Source organism: Anser anser (assembly GCF_964211835.1).
Source record: "Anser anser genome assembly, chromosome: 1".
NCBI lineage: Eukaryota > Metazoa > Chordata > Aves > Anseriformes > Anatidae > Anser > Anser anser.
Window position 1 is genome coordinate 59,437,700 of NC_139720.1, and position 22,902 is coordinate 59,460,601.

The window sequence follows — 22,902 nt, forward strand, 5'->3', positions numbered from 1 at the left end:
GGCTAAAAGGGCTGATGGGGATTATTGCCCCTCCTGTCCTTGGACAAGTGGAAGGCAGGAGCTGGCTTCTGACTCCTGATCTGTTTTATGCATTGTTCCCAAATAAATATGGCTGTACAGTGCCTCCTGGAGGATTACAGTCCTTCACTAACCAATATGAAACTGTAGAGGGATGACAAGGAAGTGCTGCAGTCAGGGAATTCAGCTTCTTATGGATCTGGTATAAAAATAGAAACACTAATCTGTCAGTTGATTGCCTGGGCCAATTTGTTTCTTGTTAACCCTTTTCCCCTTAGCCCTTTTGCACTTCTTTCTTTGGAGAATACTCCATATTTCTGCATGGGAGTTGTAGAACACTGGAACAGGAGGTCCTGGTATTTTGTAACCGTTGTAGCAGAATTGTGATTCAGTCTCTTTTGTTTCTTTGTGTTATGCTTGAGTTATGTTGGGAGAAGGGCTAGTCTGAAATAGAAACTGTCCATGGAAAAATTCCATAATAGTAAAAAGAAACGTCTAGCAATACTTTGAAACTAACAGGTTTTCACATGAAAACCTCCCAAGGGGGAAAAACAATTGTTTGAAATAGCATAATATTGCTTTCCTCTGCAGTTTTGGATTTCACAGAATCATAGAATGTCATTTCTCTCAATGACATCCAATTTTTCATGTTTGTGCAGATTCCCCCTCAAATACATTTTTTGAGGGAAGCATACATTTTTTTAGAATTTTTAGTATGAAACACAGTTTTCCATTTAAGAACAAAGTTGAGATGGGAATATTCCCTCCCACCCCAAGCTGTAAGCAGTTGGCCAGTCTTATTTATCTGTGCTGACAAAGTACTCACTTGATTGGGTCCAGTCTGGGTGCATTCTGCATTTCTGTCACATCCACCATTGTTCTCCAGACAGGGGTTTATTTCTTTGTAAAACAAACAGTAGCAAAAAATAAAAATGAGTGACTTCTGAAAACCCAAGAAGGGTGAATCTTAAGTTAAGCATGCTAGGAATGCAGATTTTGGACAGCTATGAATCAATGAAAGTCATTTGATTTAGTTATTATCAGTGTGGCCCTTGTAGTTGCCTTGGTAAAAGCTAAAACATTGCTGTCAGCATTTTTAAAACCATACCTGGGGAGAGGTATGGTACAGCAGTCTCTCAAAGTCTTTAAGTCTGCAATGGTCAGAGGAACATGAGCACATGAACCTGACAGTGATGGGGCTATCTTTACTGAGAGGTAGATCTTTATTAATTTTGGTGTCACACTGTGCTGCTTTGGGTGACAAGGTTTGTCAAGTAGTATTAACCACGTGATGCTGCAAGAAAGACTGTTGAGGTGCCTTTGGCACCAAGGTCTCTAGTATCAGGAAACTGCATTTAGGATAATAGCAGAACACGGATCTCCTTCCACGTACAGGAAAGTTCACTCCTGTAATTTCCCTCCTGGTGATATATGAGACATTGGGAATGCTTACCGATGCAGACTAGTCCGTCTCCAGTGTACCCAGAATTGCAGATGCACACTCTATTTCCAGGCGTTGTTTTTTTGCACTCTGCTTTGTCCGAACAGCCACCATTGCTGGTCTCACAAGCATCAATAGCTGAACAGAGGTGACAACTCAGTTTAAACCAATATGCATATATAGCTTCTTTCAGATAGTTGTCTCAAACTCCTAAAGGGATTTGTTGACATCTTCTGAATGTTTCTCATTTAGGAGATCATAGATGTCATTAGTGCTAGCTATTTATTATCTCTTATTTATTTATTTATTTATTATTATTATTATTATCTCTTACTGCAAGAGGGAAAGCTGAGATGTGTCTGGTCTGGAAGACAAGAATTCATCCAGGACTGCTTTTTGGTAACTTCCCATTTCATGATTCTGCACATTCCAACAAAAAAAGAGCCCTTTGTACTCTTTTCTAGATTAAACAGGCTTTTGGAGCTTTTCCTTAGCATGCCCTTTTCTGCACACAGATCAAATGGCCTTTTCTTGCAGGAGGTCTTGACTCTAATACCACCCAGCCCTCCTGTGAGGAAAAAATCCTGGTTTTTACTCAGATGGAACCTTGTGCTGTTCTGCAGCCCTGGATGAGTCAGAGGCTCACAAAATGATCTTGCCTGGCTACCTAGAAAGCAGGGAGGGGGCCTCTTCTGATCTCCACTGTGAATCAAACTAGCTCAAACATTACTTTAGTTTTTGTCTCAAATGACCTCAAATGGCTGTTCCAGCAGCTCTAACAGCCAGCCTGGGGAGATGACTTCTGTAGGTGTTTGCCTGGGAATCCTTCTGCAGGGGTCTATGGGCGAGCACAGAGCCCCTATAGGGTGACCTACATCCCCCTGTGCATGGGAGATTTCATACTGGTACATTAAAATGGCCTTGGGTAATTTGTGCCAGAAGAAAAAATCAAAGCATCCAGAGTTAAGAGTGTTAAGGTCTTTGATTAGGACCTTGCCAGCCATTGTCAGGCAGATATGCTTCTGTTCCTAAGAGCATTAGGATTTTAATCAGTTACGGATTAGGTAAAGAAACTGTAACATTACAGCCACTGTAGTTGGAAACAGTCTACTTCATAAATCTGGATATCCGAGGCTCTTGGAGGGACAGCTAGGATAAGCTGCTGTTGCCCTTTTCTGAGGGTGTCTCAGATCTCCCTGCTCCAGAAGTCAATTTTATCACCCCAGAAATCTGTGCAAGTTCAAAAGGCTGAGGAAATGGCAGGGGTATACGGCTCTCAATAGCTGGAAGTGCTATTGTACCCTGAATTGGTCTCTGTTTGCTGGGCTTTGTTGGAAAAGGAGTAAAAGTCATAATCCAGGTTTCATTACTCTGCAAACAATGGGGCCTGGGTTGTGCACAGTATGTTCCCTCTTCTCTGGCCTCCCTTAGCACAATGCCCCACAACTTGAAGGTTTTGATCCCTTTGTTTGCTATGAATCTGCACCTGTTGCACTTTCACTCATTTTGAGCAAACTGGCAGCAATTCCTGTTTTTAACTGGTGCATAGGGGAGTGCTCATCTCTCACCAGCTCCACTATTTCACTGTGATCACAGTGCATTTCAGGCACTCTTTTTCAACAAGGAGACAAAGTCCACTTGCCTGTGCAGAATGTCCCATTCCCTGTGAACCCAGCTGCACACTTGCAATAGGCAGTCCCGTTCGATAGGAGAAGGCAACTAGACACATGAAAAGAGGCAGGTGACATTAAAAAGTCAGGTCTTTTGCTCTGCACTGTTCCAAAGTTGCACAGAAATAAAGAAGTGTTTAACCACATAGTATGTTGCAGTGACAACCATAAAAATGAACTCAGCCAGACCAAGCTCTCTGAAAGTGTTTTAGATATGTTATTTTAAGTATTAAATATGCATGTTTTGGCTATCAGCTGTCCTATTTTCTCATGCAGAACCTCAGAAAATCCTGCTCACCCAAAAACTGCACAAATTTTTGTTTGTGTACACTCAACTTACACAGCAGAACTGATATTCATGGGGTGGTAGTTGGGTGTCTGAGTACCGCAGGTTCAAGGTGTGTTTCTTTTTTTTTTTAGGGGGAGAAGTGCAGGGGGGTACAGTTTAGCCTTCTGTATGCAAGCGTGGGTTTAAATGTCTTTCTTTACTGTGTGGTGGGATGTCTTACCTCCCTTTGCCCCCTAAATCTCAATTGTTTTCCCTTTTAACACTGATATTTTTGAACATTTCTGCCACATCGCTGAATATATTATATCAACGTTGCCCCTTATCTCTGAGGTGAAAAGCAAGAGTGTTATCTGTGTTGCTGAGGAGTCTTCAAAAAGAGCAAGCAAGGCCATACTTTTGCAAGAGATCCCCTTTTTCTCCTCCCTCATCCAAAAAAGTAGATTTTATACATACTTAGCACTAGTATGGCATGAGGTGTTACATGCATCATCCTTGATTTCTGCAAGAAAAAAAAAAGAAACAGGAATCAGACCTTTTCAAGTCAATTTCCTTCTAGTTTGCAACTTTTACATGACCACCATGCAGAGCTCTGGCTCCTGCACCAGGCAATCACTTGCTTACAAGGAAGCAGGCCTTCCCTCTGGCTAAATGACTCTCTCTACAGATCAGCAGGTACCATTTAAACGTGGTGTTGAAGAAAAGGCATGTCAGCATGTTGTCAGGAAAACACTTCACCTGTTGTCATTTATCTTTACTCTGAGTCTTGCACATAGTTAGTTTAATTACGTAAGTTTAGGGTTTCCAAAGGAACTGAAAGTTGCTCAAATTCCACTGAAATTCTGTCAGCATTAGCTATAAAGTTCTTTTCGTTACTGTTTTTGTCCTGAGCAAATTTACAATAGATATTGAATGCTATTATTAATGCATTTATAAAATTTATTATACAGATTTCTGAAATAGATATTTAATACATTTCAATTATGTCTAAATGTAATCTAATTGGGTATAGGAGCTGTATTAAATCAAGACAAACTGATTTATTTGCTAGTTAATTTTTATTGCATTAACAAGAACATAATTTAATATCCAGTGTTGTATAGCTAAATCAACTTATCAAAACTCTTGGAAGGAGGACCTGAGGATTAGAATGTGCTAGCTAACTCTGCTCTGCAAAATACACAGCCTTAATAAACAGGATGTTCTTTTGGGACAGCTACAGGGTGTCACAGCTAGAGAATTAGCTAAGTAAGGCATTTAAGTCTCATGAGCAGCTGACTTGCTATTAGTACAGTGATTAATTCCTTGAGCACGGGCCTATGGGAAGCTGCTAGATATCTGGGCTCTGGTCACTCGGACACCTGACACTGGGCTCTGGTCACTGCTGCAGTTCTGTCCTTTCCTGAAATGCTCGCTGCTTTCCCAAGAAGACAAAAGAGGGGCACTCACCACTCTCGCATGTCACTCCCCTCCAGCCGACGTCACATTCACAGGAGCCATCCCCATCGATCCCACTGCTGCATTTCCCATGGACGCATGCACACACTGTGGGGGGAGATGGGAGGAAACCAGTGTTTAGAATGCATCTAACTTCAAATTTTTCTTATTTTTCCTCTGTTCCCAAATACAGGGACTGAAACTGTGTTTTAATGGGAACCATTGGTGAAAAAGCAGTGTTAAAGAGGGTTATTCATGCTGGATGCCACTCTAAGCCTGCAAATAGCCAGTGTAGGAGGCGTTGTCTTTAAGTAAGGTCTTCTCTATCAACAAAATAGTGATAAAATGCCATAACAGGGAAAGGAAAGAAGTTAGTGATATTTCTAGGACTGGCCTATTATCTTGAAAGCAATGTACATTCCAGGATATAGAATGAATGCAGCTAGAAGGACTCAGGAGGTTTCACCTTCCCCTTGGAGACTTAACATGGGACTTCCCCCAGGTCAGCTGAAAAACCTGAGGGAAAACACCTTATTTTTAAAGCTGGCCATGTAGGTCGCTAACCACAGTGACTTCCTTTTGCATCTTGCAGGCCTCATCATTTCCCTTCAGTCCTCATCACCCTCTCTTCACCCCCCTCACAAATGTGGCTCGGGGCGCTCGGTACCTTGATCGCAGTTGCGGCCGTACTTGCCCTCGCTGCAGCTCTCGCAGGCCGTGCCGACAAACCCCGCTCCGCACTGGCAGGTGCCAGTGCCGTTGATGCCGTCCATGCAGATACCATTGCCGAAGCAGGCGCTCCCAGCCTTCCCAGGGCAGGGCTGGCACTGTGGCCCGAAGAAGCCAGCACAGCACTCCCTGGTCTGCAGGCAGAGAAACACCATGCTGAGGGTCAGCATCAGGGCAGAGGGGGACCCTGGCCCCTCCAGGCATGGCTGTATGCATGTGGCCACTGGGCACCATCTCTCGGGACTGCTGCTGGGTGGAGGGAGCTGTAGGTGTGGATTTTTAGCAGTGCTTGAGCTCTGCTGTCTGTGGCCTCGCTCTTTACTGTGCCTGGGCTCAGGCTGCCACCCCAAGTCCTTGTTGGGATGTGGGTGTCCTCTGCCACCCCAGGGAAAGGTGGAGGAATTGCTAGGGACAAACATGGTGTTACCCTTCCCAAACTCCCTCTGCATCCCACTCCTTCCCCTGCTCCAGCCATCAGCAGCCTTTAGCCTTCTGATCTCTGCTGTATCCAGTCCCCAGACAAACACAAGACCTCTGTGTACAGCCATTAGGGATCACCTGGACGTGCTGTGTGTGTGTTTAGAGACAGTTATGAGGAGGGTGAAGTTTCAGGATGGGGATTTCTGGCTTTCCCGTGACAGGAACGGTGTACTCACAATGACGGTTTTAGCGCACTTTGGCTGGCATCCGATCTGGACGGTGTACATCCTCATGTTGCTTTCCGAGAAGACACAATATTTCTTCTCCCCTGCCTGGGCGAACATTGGAGAAACAGCTGCACTTCTGTGTAATATGGATCAGCGACTTTCAAATGTTTTAAAAAATTTGACATTATGTATGCTGTCGCTGACTCATACATTTGCAATGAAAGCTAAGGAAATACTTGTAGCAATAAAAATGAGTTAGCTAAAATGATTTTTGCTGGAGAATATATGTTCAATTTAACTAAGTGCCCTGTGGCAAAGATGTCTAATACTGCCTCTGCTCAGAATAAGTTTCTGTGCAAACTTTCTTTCTGCAACATTTCCTGTTCTTCCCAGCTCTCTTTTGGAAAACTGAGTGTCAAAATACTGCAAAAACAGCTATTAATACGTTATCTTCCAGGTCTGGAAACAGTAGGGGAAGTCTGTTTTCAGGAGAAGATGTACCAGTCTGGCTGTATGCTTGTTAGGAGATTGAGATAAGCATCCAGCTGCTCGTTAAAAATTAAATGCTAACGTGTTTGAGTTTTACTCATGAGTACTTTGGTAGGGCTGTGCCAGCCAAATTTAATTGGGTGTATGGGACTTGATCTCTTTTGGAATCCTATTACTGACACAACTAGTCTAATTAAAAGAAAAAAGAATAATTATAAAGTATAAAGGAAAATATGTTTATATGATCCCAACAGAGGGGCTTTCCCAGAGTACTCATTGTAGCCTTCCAGTACTTGAAGGGAGAGTATAAATGGGAGGGGCAATGCCTGTTTACATGTGTTGATAGTGATAAGACAAGGGGGAATGGTTTTAAACTAAGACAGGGGAGATTTAGGTTAGAAATTAGGAGAAAGGTTTTCACTCAGAGGGTGGTGAGGCACTGGAACAGGTTGCCCAGAGAGGTTGTGGATGCCCCACCACTGGAGGCATTCAAGGCCAGGCTGGATTTGGCTCTGGGCAGCCTGCTCTAGTGGTTGGCAACCCTGCCCAGAGCAGGGGGCTTGAAACTAGATGATCTGTAAGGTCTTTTTCAACCCAGGCCATTCTATGATTCTATGAAATTCAGACACAAAGAGGCTCTAGGTTTCCCTGTGGTTGACAAGGGCCTGCTAAATACTCACAGTTCCCATGTGTGGGACCTAGGCACCTGAAGTCTTTAAACCCTCCAGGTCTCTGTATGTTTGTAACACATGGCACGGTGCTGGGTTCAGGCTGACTGCCCTTCTGTACTCTCTGTCAGAAGGGTAGAAGCTACTGCTGTAGCAAACACTCTGGACCATGCTCAGCTCCCTCATAGTTTTACATGGTGGAGCTAACCTTTGCAGTTAAAGGATTCTTCAGGTGCCCCAGTGTAAACTAGAAACTAGTCTTTCAAGATAAAACTGTTTTTAAGCTGCTCTTGAGTCTGCTCCCTTGCTCCCAAGGTGGTTTAGATCAAGAGTGGATTGAGTCTGCTGATTGTGAGTAAAGTATGTGGCAGGCCAAAGTAACCATGATGACTTGTTGAAACTGAGGCAATTGTATAAAGCAAACAAAACCAGGATTGAATGCATCTATGCTCAGTTTTGATTAAAAAAAAAAAAGACAATAGTACTGATGATAAAGTACTTACTATTTCTTTTGTTCCTGGGGGACAACTTGATGGCTGTGAACAAATTCTGCACTTTTCCTTAAATGCAAATAGAAGGTAGTTAACAAAGACTGTGTAGAGCTACAGGCATCTTATTTAATAGAAGAATGCATAATTTCCTGTTATATTTCCCCAGCTCCAAGGTGAGTCAGGAGGTGCACAGTCAAGATAAACCCTTTGTTAAAGGTGGTGAGAGTAGCTGGACTGCTCAATAAAGAAGAACATCCTCACCAGCTGACCTATAGGGATTGCTCACAGGAAGCCTCCCAGAGAAAGGAGAAGGAAAGCTCTTTTGGTTATGCTATGCTCTTCTAAGGTGATGCTTTCCAAAGACCTACCCCCTGAAATCACAGTATGAAGCAAATCTTAAGCTTGGATATGTGGCACTTTACTTGTGGCATAAGGGCAATGGCAGTTTAGAGAAATCTCATGTGGTCCTATGCTATGTGTGTATGCAGATATAACCTAGAATTATTCACACCTGTAAGGTCAGGTCCTGCAAACCCCCTAGGTATATGGTATATAGCTGATATACAATGTTTAATATTATTAGCTAAATCTGTGCTTGCTTTTAGAAAGGCTTAAATATGTTTAAGTATGTTGGTGCATTTAAAACATAGCAGGGAAGATAATTTTCTATGAGAAAGCAAAGGACTGTGCCTAGTGCCCAACTGAGCAAAGATGAGGAAAAGCCAGGAGTGAAATATAATAAAATATGGGGTTGTATTCCAAGGAAAACTATTAGTCTACAAAAGTTCATAAACCTGTAAAATATGCTTTAGGTAAAGCACAAGTCTCACTTTGTCTGCCCCGTCTAGCCTGTTGTATGCTCCATAAAAAGGAAGGTATGCTGCTGGTTTGCTGTCCTATTTCACTTGTTCATGAGAAAAGACAAAGAAAACCTTTCTCTGCCAGTCTGAGGAAACCGCATCTTATTCTTCATAGGAATTTAAAACCATTTATATTTCATATGCAAAAAGGGAAAAAAAAATGGGGAGAATGTTTTACTCAGACGGCACAAGGAGTTCATGTGTATATGCAGAAGTAATCTGTATCTGGAATGAAAAGAACCCATTTTCCCTTAATATAAATATTTTACACTGCCCCCACCTCCAACAACTTTATAAATAAGTGGTCTGGCTGAGAAGATGTATCAACATAGTGCATAATCATTTACTGAAAAATTAAAACTTAGGAATTGGCTTATTCTTGTGGTATTCTGTTTTATCCAGGCTGTTGGTATAGTCAGTATACCGACTGCAGAATCAAATCAGTTTTTACTGTTGCCAAAACTCTGGTAGGAATATCCTTAGTGGAAACTGCATGCACTCCTTTCTGGCAAATAGTGTCATGTATCCTGTATGCTTTAGCTGTGTTTTACTATGGCCTCTGATAGGCCTTCAAGCATCTATACAAACAGAACCACTTACAGTGATCACAGTATCATTAATATCACATCTATTCTTCTTGATTTCCAGGACTTTTCCCAATCCGTGGATAATTCCTTTGTCTGTTGCAACATTTGCATAACTTAGAGGTGCATCATTTATGAACAGCTGCAAAAGAAATGCAATCAGAAAGCAGCAGAGATATTTTGTAGTTATATGGTAACAGGAGTGGTAGTGGGTGAAAGAAAAAACAGTGCATATGGCTTGCTTCAGGAAAACTGAAGAGTGCAGTCAAATTCAAGCACTTGCTCACATCCCAGTTGATGCATTTAAGCGCTTTGCTGGACTGGAAGGCCTGAGATGAGGTGCAGCCTGTTGAAGATCTGTAGCAACAGGATTTGGCAGAGCTGCTTTTTCCACTGTGGGGTGTAAAGGGTTTGAAGGAGTCTGAAACAAGTCAAGCTGGGGAGGTGGGGAATGAGGGAGGTTCAGGGAAGACCTTTCTGGCAGCTGTTCCTTCAAGGAGGGCTTCCAGCATCTCACTGCTACCCCACACTCCCTTTATGTCCTCCTCAGACCCATGAGAAGCTGTTTTTTCCAAGGCTCTGCAGAGCAAGCAGCAGGGCTGAAATTGTTTTGCTGAGGAGCTTCCTGTTCTCCTTTGCCTGTGCCCAGGGGAAGCTCTGAGACAGAGAGGGAGGACAACGAAGTTCCCTTCTTGGCTGTGCCACAGAATTGTGTGGGTTGCTTAATCTTTCTGTGGTTGGCTTTCCCATGAGTGGTGCTGAAAGGCAATTCATATTTGTTGCCAAGTGCTTTGAGCTCTTAGGTCTGAAGGTGGAGTAAATCCACAGAAAATAGAATTCATGTGTTATAATTGAAGGCAGGTTTCTAATAGCTGTTGGAAGTCAGATTAATGACTGCTTTATAATGCAAGCTTGTGGCAGCTAGAGATGCATGTCCACCACAGTAGCTTCTAAGAAGCGATGATGAATGTGAAGAGCATAACTGAAATCAAATCCAATCAAAGACCCCTTCCAGGGTGACTTTGAATTAAGCAGGTCTGAAAGAGGCATTCCATTTGAGTGACATCTTTTGTGCTGTTAAGTCCCAGAAGCTGATGTGGTGTGCACAGCTCTTTCTGGCTGCTTACTTGCTACAAAATCGAGAAAGTGAGGACAGCAGTACCTGGCTGTTGTGGAGGAAGAACCCAATGTGGTAAGAGAACCCGAGCATGGTCTCCCTGTGCATGCCATTGTGCAGGTCATTCTTCAGGAGCTTTTCATCTATCACAACGTGATATCGGATTTGATCCTCAACCTGCAAACGCACGATTAAATTCAGAGTTACATAACAAAGCACGAAAAGTTATTTTGGAAAACTTTTCCCAAAGGGTATGAGCAAAATCGCTTGAATTTAGGAGAAGCTTCTCCAGCAGTCAGGTTATTTCGTATTTTCTACTGTGCAGAGTCTGCTTTCCTGTCATAAAGCAACTTTTACTGGTCATGGGGGATAAAAGGCTAATGAACTGATGGGGACAAAGATTTGTTTGTTTCTGGCAGTGTCTTTGTGCATAGGGCTGGCTGACAGATGCACTGAAAAGTTAATCAGATGATTTTTTTAGGATACACTCTGAACTTTACATTTGATATCAAAAGTTGCTTATTCAAGAATGTTTTTATAATCTTCCCCTTACCCATTCCTTCTCCCTGTGGCAAACCCTGAATAACCTTTAAATGAATGTTTGTGCTAATCCCATTGCCTACTGTCCCCTTGTTTTGAACATTCATACTGTTACTTGCTCTTTGGCTCCTTCAGAGGTGTGTGAAAGCATGAAGTAACCCCAGGCTGCAAGATTTGTGACATTGCCTAGCTTTGCTCACAGGGTGAAGTAGTGGCCTTTACATCTCATAGGTGGGACCAATTCTGTTTTGTTTTCCACAGGCTTGACAAAGAAATATCTGCAGGCAGGCAGGAAGGTGGCAATTAGGATAGAGCTAACTGCTAATGTATAGACCTCCATCAATGTCCAATGTTTAATCCTGCTGACATGTATACTTTGAAGGAAAGTTAACTCTGATCCATCTTCATTTCTATGTTTAATCACCAACAGAGTGAGAAGTCACTCTGAACAAAACCTTGCTTCCTCAGAGGCCAAGAAATGGCATCTCTTCCCTGTGCTAACCTCTTCCCTCTGAAGGAAAGTTTTCACAAGGTGTTTTGTAAAAAAGAATGAGGCTTAGGCAGACTTCATCTTCCTGTTGCTTTCTGATTTTCTTTGTCAAATCACCACACCAGGCAAGGCTGGGAGCATAGAAGAAAGGTGGAAGAAGCATACTTGTAAGCAGTGAAAATGAAAATAACTTCTGTTTGTGTGCAACACGAGTCCAACAGGACTGATGCCTTAAAGCTACATGTGTGTCTCTCAAAGATTTATTATAGATGCTTCTTATAGTGATGTTGAAATGAGGATATTATTAAAACTAACTAAAATAGTGTTCAAAAGTCATGTGAGAAGATTTGGGTTGATCATGTGTGATTTCTTCCGGTGAGGTAGCAAACAGGACTGCTGTCATGGGTCTACTGGTTGGAGGTAAATGTCTTGGGATGAGTCATTTGAACTCTGTGTTCCTCAGCTTCCTGGCTGTAAATGGAGACTGTGGAAGTGGGGAGAGAGTGCACAGTGCGAGTATTTATGGAAGGGGCAGGGAAGTATTAATGTCATTGTGCAAGTCATGAGTAAAGCCTCCTCTGCAAGGGGTGATTCTTGATACTTGGATTCAGTAAAACAGTTTCAAACCGGAGCAAATGTGAAGAAAGGAGCTGGGATGACCCAGGAAACAGCATAACCTGGGAGAAGACTGACAGGACTGAGAAGGCCGTTTGGACTTGTAAATATATCAAGGCATAAATGCCAGAGAAACAGAAATTGTTTCAGCTAAAGCATGATGCTGGCATCAGAATAAAGGAATATGAACTGGCCAGAGGTGTGCTGTCAAAATAATATAAACTGGCTCTGGGAGTGAGGCCAGAGGCTGGCATGGGAGAGGTGGGATGGCCACATCCGTGCTGGTATGAGGAGCTGGTAGCGGGGTCGGGCATGAGCCTGGTGTGGGCTGCTGGGAGAGGGCAGCAGCAATGGGTTTGCCAGAGGAAATTCTTCTAGCCAGGAAAACTTCAGATATTTTTCTGAACCCTGAACCCCGGGACTGGCCAGCAGTGCTTGTAAGATAGGACTAGAAATGGTTTGCAGGAAGTGGCTTGTGAATGCTGTTCCAGCAGGAGTGACATGGACAAATGTCTCACTAGCTCTAAGAAAGAGTCAGAATATTTTGGGGCATTATTAATGATGGTGTTGCCAGTGATGATGGGGGACTGGACTTGTTCACCTAGGAAATTAATTTCAGTGTTATTCCTGGTCATTCCTGTACTGATCTCCTTTTAGGGTGTAAGATGGGAAAGTCTAGTGATGAAATGTCTTGGATATTATTGGAGTTGTTTTATTTTAGAGAAGGACAAAACCCAGAACAAATAGCTAGGCTCCTCTAGCGAGCCAGGAAAATACATGTGGATCCACCCCTCCTCATCTCCTCTGGTGGTAAAAACAAACTTACTGGATTCCTGGAAAACTAATCCCTCTTCCTATTTCTGTATCCTTTCAATTCATCCACTTGACACTGAAATGAGAAACTGAGTTGTTAAGAAATATCCTGTGAGTAATACGTACCAGAGTAGAAACGTTTTTTTTGCTTAGGTAATTTTCTATGGCATCGTTATTTGGAGCAAACACCGTGTATGTGTTTGCAGCTTCTATTTCATTTGCCAGGCCGTATTGCTGTTGTGAAACACATTTAAAACAAACAAAAGAGGATGATCACTGATATTCTGACAGTAGTTCAAATGCAAACCTTTATACTTAAAAAGGTGTGAAAGCTTACGATAATGTAGCCCCTGAAAATGGAGTAATCGGGCATTTGCTCCAGGCGGGCCAGCAGCCTTGGCATGACAGTGCTTCGGAGGGGAGTCAGAACCTGGAAAAAGAGCAGATAGATCCCATGTCAATACACGTGCACATGCTATGGTTGCAGCTGCAAGGAGCAGATGCAATAGAAAATATTGTTCTACACAAGTAATGTTTTGCAAGAGCAGTTGACTATGTTCCATTGCTTGTGGTGCAGAGGAACAAATCGTCCCTGCCTGGCCATATACCTTATCAATAACATGTATGATCCCATTTGTGGATGCGATGTCGCCAGCCACGATGTGAGCGCCCTCGACAGTGAGGTTCTGAAAGGAGAGGAGAAGAAAGGGGGTTTGCTTTGGCACTGTGGGGGCTGCAGCTTCCTGGCTGTGGGTTTCCACACCTTTCCAAACGCTGGCCTGGGGCTCCACCACAGCCCTGCTTAGTGCCAGGCCAGAGGCCAGGTTGTCCTCAGGAAAACATGTGCAGAAGAGGTGATGTGGGGACTCTGTGCTACTCCCCATGTGCAGGACAGCAAAGCCATGGGGTAACATTGGGGTGGTCACTTGGGGCTGGTGCACTCACCCCTGCCCATGGCAGGATGGAATCCCGTCCGCACCACTGCTGTCACATGCTCCCATGTCTGTGCATTCCTCAAGAACCCCATTCATGGTTTTTCCTTCAATGGGGAAAACTCTTCCCTCCTGTAACGGGGCTGATGTGCTTAAATGTGCCATATGTATTTCCAGAAAATCCTCCTTAGAACATGGAGCACTAAATAAAAAGGTTGAGGTGGAAGGGCTCTCAGATGTAGCTATTTACCTTTAAAAATACCTTTGTGTGGTTTGGGACTATCAGGTTGCACATGCAGACGTGTGCAGCACCACTGCTTCCTCCTACCTTCCCAGTTCTCAAAAATAAATTATTGGGTTTCCCTGATGCATTTTATCTTAAATTAGTTCACAGGCTGTGCTGGGCAGGGACTATGCTTCCGCTTTGCTACGAGACTGTTCAGAGTTTGCAGCAGCTACTGTGACATTAGGAATAAATGATACTGCTGACAAATCTCAGCTGAGAAAATCTGTGGGGAAAGCCAAGTTAATGTTCCTCCCAGAGGGCCCCCTGTAATTGATCTGTTCCTTTAATTTTGTGGCATAGTCTTTAAAATACAGGTACATAATGTCTGTATGGTTTTGTAACACAAAAATGCTGGTGGCAGTGATGGTCAGGGTCTGGTGTATGGTACCACAGTGGTTTGCAGGTCATCTCACCCCATTTTCTTTAGACAAGCGTAGGAAGTTGCTCTGTAGAGATGTTGGCAGCATATCAGAGGACGATAAATTCTGGAAATCAGCAAAGCTGTAAGCTCCTGTCAATACATGATACCTAAAGGAAATTAACTGGATTTTAAGGTTTTGTATTTTCTCATTTTTCTTTTTCTAGATAAATACATTAGGTGTGTCTAAAACTGTGGTTTAAAGCAGGAATTATTTTGAACAGTGCCTAGTTCAGCTATGTTCTGATCTTAGCTTGACCTTTAAACATTTCTGGCATGATACAAATAACGTCTTTTTTTCAGTGGAGTTGCTACAGAGATTTATAGCACTGTAACTAGAAGGAATATCGCATGGCCCTCCCTTAAAAATGTAAGAGCTGTCTTGCCATAGTGGCTTCATATAATAAAGACTTGTTTGGAATTAAAAGCAATTCATTAAAAACAAAACCTAACCATCAACGTACTTCAGTAGAGTTGGGATGTTACTCTTTGACATCCAAAAAGCTTTTTCATCTTCATCCATGTTTTCAATTGCTTGAAGAGAAGGCACGAGGACAGTTAGATTTGAGGTGGTGGACAACACTGAGTTTATCTCAGCCTCCTGCATGAAAGCAAAGTAGGTAAAATAATTCATCTTAATGACGACCTATAAATAGCAACTCGTGACTTTTTAGCAAGGTGGTGTATGTGACGTGTTTTGGGACTGGCCTGGAAAGGAAAAATTATTATACAGAGCAATGACTTGAACAAAAGTACTTAGAGCTGTACAAAAATGGTAAATGAGTGCCTATATTTTACATAATAGATTGCCAGCATTTAAAGGGCAACAGGGAAGTTTAGGTCAGAATTGATTTTTTTTTTTTCTTTTTTTAATCATGACACACAAGAGAACTCAACTCCCACAAAAGCTAGCCTGTTTCCTGGAATCTTTTTTATCTACCTGAATTAAAAAAAAAATAAATCAATTAATCAGTCTGCAAAGTACTACTGGTTACTGATAGCTTCAAGTAACCTGCTCTTGCAGAGCACTCCACTCTACTTAATAGATAGAAGCATTGAGATCCATGAAATAAGAAACCCACGTAACACAATGTTCACATTTGAAGTAAGACTGTTTAACGTGGCTGGGATTCTTTAAGATGTCCAAGGGACATCCATGCCCACCAGTGCCGCAGTGGGGCTTGCTGCTGACAGCTCTAATTTTAGCTGGGGGATGTAGGCTCTGTAGTATGCAAGGACTGATTCGTCTCCCATATGTCAGCATCTGCCCTACAGATGAAAGTGTCTTCTCTGGATTGGATTTTTCCAGTTGTGTGCTTTTTTTTCTTTTGAGAGAGGGGTAGGGGGAAGAGGAGAGCTGAAGTCTTGAATGTGGTTTTGGTGAAGATGAGGTTCTCCAAACTTTTTGCAGGCTCCACAACTTGCCATTTTTGATACTGCAAAACTTGAGGAAGCCATATGAGCTTGCATTCTACCTATTTGTAGCTGGTATGCTGCCTGAAAACTGGCTTATTCTGATGTTTCTTCAGTATGCATACTGGTTTTTAAGTCAAGAAGGGAATTATCTCCTCCTAATAGCTGGGAGCTTTGTCTCTAAGATTTTTTTTTTCTAGCTAGCATCACTGTCACCTTCCAAATATTTAAATATAGAAATAGAAACAGACTTCCCTTTTTCATCCTTCCTGACCAGCAAGAAAAATATTTGGTTATGAAATGTGGTAAACATCACATTCCTGCTCACGTATGAAGTTAAAAACCACACAGATGGATATACCTCCCTATCTTGCTCATGTTTGTAGGGACTGTTATATAAGGAATACTATTTCTTTGAAGTATAGCAGGAATTTCCATGTCTCTGTTTCAATAGATTATACAGAATCTGCTCCCTAATTCTTTTTCTCCTGCTTCATTATCTAAAGAGCACATTCATTAGCAGGTGGTCAGCCTTTCCTATTGTGCTCATTTCTTTAGCTTCATTAGCTTCATTCTCTTTAGAGCTGCTGGTGCTGCAGTCTGAGCCCAGGGCCAAGCAGATAACTGATTTAAATTAGCCACACTGGCCTTGCTTTCAAGTAGCTCCCTGAGGTCCCTGTTGTAGTCATGTGCTTTAATGGTCCCTGAGCAGCCTAAGTTTGAAAAGCACGAAAGCAGCTAATATGCCATAACTTCTGCTTCTTGTGCTATTTATTAATGTATCGCTGTTCCATTCACTTTGTCATGTACTTTCTATACAACTCTTATATTTAGGTTTTAAACTCTATAGAAGAAACTGGTTTTGATCTTTATTCATACTAATGCCAATCTCAGTGGGGTAGGACCTCTAATATTACCGCTGCCCTAGTAATAGGTGGTAGCATGTGAAAATAAAGTCAGCGGTAATCTAAGTTGGTGTTTCTTCCCTGATCTAAAGCCAAACAAGTTAATCTGCTTCTTTTTTTACAGGACCTCAGTCAAGCTCAGACAGGGTTTGATTTTTTTTTTCCTTCTTGCTTGCTCCAGCACACTGACCAGCTATACAGTCACATTTTCCTAGTGTGGGGCTCAGTAAAAATAGGGACAGTAAGGCACTGCCTTCCCTCTCCACTTGCTTGTAATTTTATTACATGAGGAAAGATGGGAGGACCTGAACATGCCTTGTGGCATATTCAGGCTCTGCTTGTACGCTGCTGTTGTCCTCTGAACTAAGGCGTATTTATGTACAGAACAGGTCATAGCCCGGCTAGCCCCCTGCCTCAGAAAGTGCACTTGTAACTAACTCTTCTGCTTGCAGAGCTTTCTTGCCTGCTTGGATTTGGGATCAGAAATTGGTTTTCAAACATAAACCAAGGACCAGTTAATCAGTTTCCCTTTGACTGGTGGGAGAGGCACTTCAGTACCTATCCAGAGCTGAGGCCTCTGCTGTAGAATGGGAATATTGCTTTGGGGTTCCCATTTCTAAAGGCTAAAAAGCTCATGTTTTTCTGCAGACTTGAACATGCTGAAATATAAACCATGAAATCTACTTACATTAACCCACTGGTTAAATGCAGCTGCTTCTGACAGGCTAGATAACTCCTGTTTGGAAACAGAAACAGAGAGCAATGAGTACGTGAGTTCTAACTAGCTGTACCAAAGTACCCTTGCTGTACCTTGTGGAGTAATACACTGTGTCTGGCACAGCTGATGTGACATGGAAAAGCAGGTTTTCAGTATGCGTGAAAAGGGAGGACATTTATGTTTTTCTAATGGTGATAGCTTCTGGTAATTGGAGTTGTGAGTTAACAACTCTTTTGAAAATTGGGCCATCTAATGGTTAGATATAATTAGCTGTAATTAGATGCACCTGACCTCAGTATATAATGGATACTGACCTCAGGCTAAGCATTTATTTTCTGTGAATCTAAACATAAACAATTTCTTAACGCAAAATGGATTTAAAGAAGATATGTTGTTTTGGTTGGTGTTTGTACAGCATCTTACACATCATCTTGCAGGTAGACAGCCTTAATTCTGCCACAGTGCTTGGAACAGAGAGAGATGATGGTATGAGCAAGGATGGCAGATAGTGCTAAGAGGCATGTAAGATTACTGCCGATGACTGTGACTGCTAACACTTTCATTTTTCCTATACTGTTAAATGCATATTTATTTTGCCAATGTACTTGTTTTGGCTTTATTTGTCTGCCAATCTGCATGGTTTAATTGAACATAATAAATTGACCATCTCAACTGAGACATAGCTCAAGGCAGAATTTTGGAAGAGCTGGGAGCCCATCGCTCCGAGTTGGGGATGAGCGCTTAGCACCTACAAAGTTAGGACTTTGGGGCTGGCATTTTAAAATTTGTTTTAAAGAAATATCCTCAGATCCCTTAGGCCCCTTTCCAAGGTATGTTTTTAAACACAACAGATCATTTCTGTATCAGGCAAGAGTCTCCAGAAAGAACACAGTCTGCAGATAGCACTGGTGGGCATCATATTTTTCCTAACTGTTTATAATGTTTTTGCTATCTGGTTAAGATCCAGTGTGAGAACCGTGCAGTAGGTCCTGTACTCAGAGATGATGATTGTCTTACTTACATCTGCAGCATTTCCGTAGCATATTCTACCATCTCCTTCGTAGCCCTTTGGGCACACACATTCCCAGCCATGAGAAGGTTCAAACTGACAAGTTGCCTTTGAACCAGAAAGACAGAAAAAATATTGTCAGATACTCAGGAGGCTACTCCAGAGCAAAGATAGCCTGTACACCCTTCCTGATATACATTCATATACAGACATAACCTTAGCAAAGTATCTCTCTACCATCTTCCATGGACTTCCTTCATTCCCCTGTAGAACAAACTCCACCAGATGAGGGCGCTAGCTCCCTCGCCCGTCCTAAATTGAGGCGTGTAAACGTTTGTTTTGCCCTTTCTTACTTCCTCCCTACCGAAACTGAGCCCTGTCCCTCCGCCTTACTAAGGTAGATCCATCCTCTGCTCCTCTGGACTTTTTGATTTAGCTCTGTCTCTGTGTCCTGTCTGCAGGTTGACTGCATGCAGCTACTGATAAAGCTGATAGATGCCTGCATAGAGATGTGTGACTCAGGTAAACATCTCAACAGACTATTGCATCCAGATTGCAGTTGCTGGCAGAGAAGCAGCATGCATTTACTCTGGGCTTGAGATAGCCCTTCTGTACAGGTGGAATTGGGAGCAGGCTTTGTGGTCTGTGTTTGGTGTATGCACCAAACTGATGAGGCTCACATAGCATTTTTGGTGGCTGTACCACTGCGTGGAAAGCTTTGTTCCATCTTGAGCAGAAGTTGCAGGGTTGAAATAAAAAGGAAATTCTATGGTATGTGCAGGAGGTGAGGTGTGATATTTATCTGAACACTTTGTTCGGGGAATGACTTATTACTCACCAGATGATGGCATTTTCCATTTTGTTCCAGGCATGAGTTTATGGATGTACATTCAATTCCATTTCCCCGAAATCCATCTTTACACTTGCAGTCATTCTGTTGTTTCAATAAAAGACAGTGATACATTATGATGATTAAAACTGTGTGCATATTCTAGATGCAACAGATTAGCCTGTTGGTGCTTCTGCATGGCTCCATGAAGTCATTCCACTGACTTGAGTGGACTGACACTGACTAATACATCCAGAAGACCTTCATACGTGACACCTAGCATGCTTACTTAACAGTATTTGCTGCTGGAATGACAGCACATAGTGAGCACAGGGATAAGAGTGGCAGGAGGCTGCTCTGTGGAAATGGGTTTGTAGCTATGAGGGAGGGGAGAACTTGTGGATGAACAAGGGTGGAAAATGCTGGCAGAGCAAAACTGCCAGAGAACAGGTGTGGAAGGTGGGAATGAATGCGAAGGGACTTACCTGGCCTGGCCCAACATAGATGCAGGTAGCATTTTTGTGGCACCCAGCAACAGATGGCAGCAGGCAGTTGTTGATGGCTGAGCAGTCCCGTCCATCGCCTGTCCATCCTGCCTGGCAAGCACACAGGTACTCTCCTGGGCCCGTCTGTATGCACTCAGCCTGGGGAGGGTGCAGAGGCCAGACAAAATCATCTCCATTTGTATAGGCCATGGCATGCAAACCTGGAGGTCAGCACCTGGGCTGGGGAGGCCTGCCCACATCAACCAGCAGCAGGACCATGCTGTGATCCTTTGGTTAAAATTGACACTTGGTGCAAAGAGGTAGACCCTTGGCTATGGCAGCAGAAAGGGGGAGAGTTTCCTCCTCTGAAAACCATGGAGCATCAAATCCTCCTTAATCCAGAGAGCTTCTGGCAGGGACCAAAAGGCAAAGCTCCTGCTAACAGCCAGCCAGCATCCGATCCCAGAACAGGAAGGGAAATAAAATCCCTGTGTGCTAATGTCTCTGGGATCAGACCTTAGGCCCATGTACAGGGATCAGGAAATGCCAGTTGTAGGGAAAGTCCCATGTATGCAGAATTTCGAGCAGTTCCTATGAGAGAGGGCAACAACTAAAGTAGTGCATACCCAAGTAACAAAATGAAAATATTTTAAGTCTTGTAGCCATTTCTGAAATGAAGTAAAATTCCTCTTTTATCTTCACTGTGGGATAAAACAGAGCTGTGTTGCTGCTTTTTGTCAAGAATGTGTCACAGCTTACCTTGGCAATTCCATGGCACTGTTCAGGACAGTTAGGTGACATCTGCCTTTAGGTCTAAGCAATAGCAATGCCACTATCAGAGAAATAACTTGAAACTGCAGTAAAAATTGTGACACTTGCTTTTTGCAAAAGTTTCAGCCAAACCTTGTTTACTGCCTGCTTTTCTGTGCTGTCAGGCCCTGTGGGAAAAGCCCATACTTACATTGATATTGCAGCCACCTGGGTATAAACTAGCACAGGGATCAACTTTGCTGCAGGTCATGCCATCTCCTTCGTAGCCAGGCTTGCAAACGCAGCTATAGAGATGAGAGGAGGGGAGAGTCATTAAATGTGATAGGACAGCTGTAAAATGAAGGGATTGTTTTCCACTATAACATGCTATTTATAGGCAGCTTAAAATCGGTAACCTTGGATTCACAATGCAAATAGCTTAAGTGCATATGTTGTTTTTTTTTTTTTTTTTTTCCAAAATACGTGACTGGGTTAAGTCAAATGAGGGATCTGTTCTCTGTGTACAAGATGGGGGGTGAAATTAATTCTGTGCTCATGTGATCTATGCAAAGGTGAGCTAATAGCTCTAAATTAATTATGAGGTGTGGTTGCTCTTTCCTTTATTGATTCCGCAGATAGCTCCCCCTGAAGTGCATGCAAGATTGAGCTCCTCTGTTTCCCTGGTCCCCCATCCCCAAGATTGAACATACTGGAGGGAATTTCTGAAGTGCTCAGTCATGCACATCCTCATTCTCTTTCATACGGTGACTCATTACAAATGCACTGTGATGCGAGGCAAATGTGCTGCATGAGACAGTGAAGGTGAGCATAAGCAAGTTGTAGCTGTTCTAGTAACAGAGTTTAGTAACCAGTCCTGCCAGTCCAAGCCCATAGTGCTGTGGCATCCAAATTGTACTTGAGCTAATTAGATCAATCTATCTATCCCCAAACCACGTGGGAGTTTCAATGTTTTTCAGCAAAGCTCAAAATCCTAATTCACTAAGGGTAGGTCAGAAATAAAGAATCCTTGTAGCTGTTAGTAGGAAGGCTGCCTTATGACAAGGGTCAGATCCATATGCATCTATCGGATGGGGGCTAAGTATAATGTACAGGATGGGGGCACTGAGAACTCTTAATTCCTGTCTTGTAAATGAAGATAGATGCAGTGCATGGTTATGCTTATTTGCTGCAAAGCAGTAGTTCATTGGCTGATATTTGTGTACTGCTACAAGGTGCGGTCTTGATCAAGAAAGTTGGAAAGAGCCACATCCTCGTTAATATTAATTAGATGTGAGTTGCTGACTTACCTCACTGCACCATCACTAAGCTGACAGTCTGCATGTGTGTGGCAGAGCCGTAGGGAGGGCTCGCAGGGAACAACGGGCTTATCACAGAGTTTCCCAGTGTATCCACTTCTGCATGATCCAGGAAGACAGATCCCGTCACTGTCTATTCGGTTATCACACTTCCCGTAAATGCAGAGGCACTCTACCAGAGATAAAACAAAATGTGCAATTCTATAGTGGGAAAAGGCATCTATCCTTACAAAGAAGTTCTTATAAATCAATTCCTCTTTTATTCTAGAATCTAACCTTTTGTATTTTTAAAGTCTCTCTTTATTGGGGGGACTTACTGTTTATTGTATCCATGTCTTTGCAGGTGTCTTATAGATAACTATTTAAAACTTCTGGTGACTTTGTAGGGCACTTATCTGTCAGTGAAATTTAAAGTACTTCAGAGAGAGGGGGAAAAATACTGTTTTAGGTTATCAGGGCAAAAGTTTTTTCATTGCACAACTTCTGGTGTAGTTTCAACGATGTAAGAAGCCTTCTAATACTGAGTCCACAATCCTACAAATTATATAATGTAGAAATGCCTGTACTAGTGCACATGGTAGCAGCACAGACCTACTGGCACTGCTATGGATAGGCTGAGTGCTGCTGCTAGGCATAGCAATGCCCAGTGGGCATGGTAGGCGAGGCTTTTACAATCCCAAGAAGTGCCAGTAGCGGCTAGTTAAGCCAACACAGACTGCTTGGCCAGGACTGGAGCTTAGGCAATACCACCTCTTCTGACAGAATTTGTTTTTCAGTTGTTATCCATGTACCTCTAAACCTTAGAGTGAGCTGTGTTTATTGAATGACAGGCTGTTTCATAGCAAAAAGATTAAAAAACAATTACAGAGACAGGGAATATAAATATATTTGATGTCACCTATTCTGTAGACTCTAAAATGCAGTATAGTTTGACACAGTTTATAGA

General features: G+C 42.7%; 1 protein-coding gene across 2 annotated transcripts in view; it reads right to left on the minus strand.

Annotated features, from left to right (window-relative positions):
- STAB2 (stabilin 2) overlaps nt 1-22,902 on the minus strand; it is a 91,507-nt gene that overhangs the window by 31,164 nt on the left and 37,441 nt on the right. For both annotated transcript variants that reach the window (XM_083812325.1, XM_083812324.1), the window contains exons 23-43: nt 21,948-22,128; nt 20,852-20,945; nt 19,891-20,049; nt 19,415-19,510; nt 18,589-18,684; nt 17,538-17,585; nt 14,996-15,132; nt 14,527-14,641; nt 13,504-13,581; nt 13,233-13,325; nt 13,022-13,129; nt 10,483-10,614; nt 9,337-9,462; nt 7,889-7,945; nt 6,238-6,333; nt 5,520-5,715; nt 4,865-4,960; nt 3,872-3,917; nt 3,102-3,178; nt 1,472-1,597; nt 845-918 (exon numbers count right to left, since the gene is read on the minus strand). In XM_083812325.1, the coding sequence (XP_083668451.1) occupies nt 845-918; nt 1,472-1,597; nt 3,102-3,178; nt 3,872-3,917; nt 4,865-4,960; nt 5,520-5,715; nt 6,238-6,333; nt 7,889-7,945; nt 9,337-9,462; nt 10,483-10,614; nt 13,022-13,129; nt 13,233-13,325; nt 13,504-13,581; nt 14,527-14,641; nt 14,996-15,132; nt 17,538-17,585; nt 18,589-18,684; nt 19,415-19,510; nt 19,891-20,049; nt 20,852-20,945; nt 21,948-22,128 (2,231 nt within the window). The remainder of the gene's footprint in view (nt 1-844; nt 919-1,471; nt 1,598-3,101; nt 3,179-3,871; nt 3,918-4,864; nt 4,961-5,519; nt 5,716-6,237; nt 6,334-7,888; nt 7,946-9,336; nt 9,463-10,482; nt 10,615-13,021; nt 13,130-13,232; nt 13,326-13,503; nt 13,582-14,526; nt 14,642-14,995; nt 15,133-17,537; nt 17,586-18,588; nt 18,685-19,414; nt 19,511-19,890; nt 20,050-20,851; nt 20,946-21,947; nt 22,129-22,902) is intronic.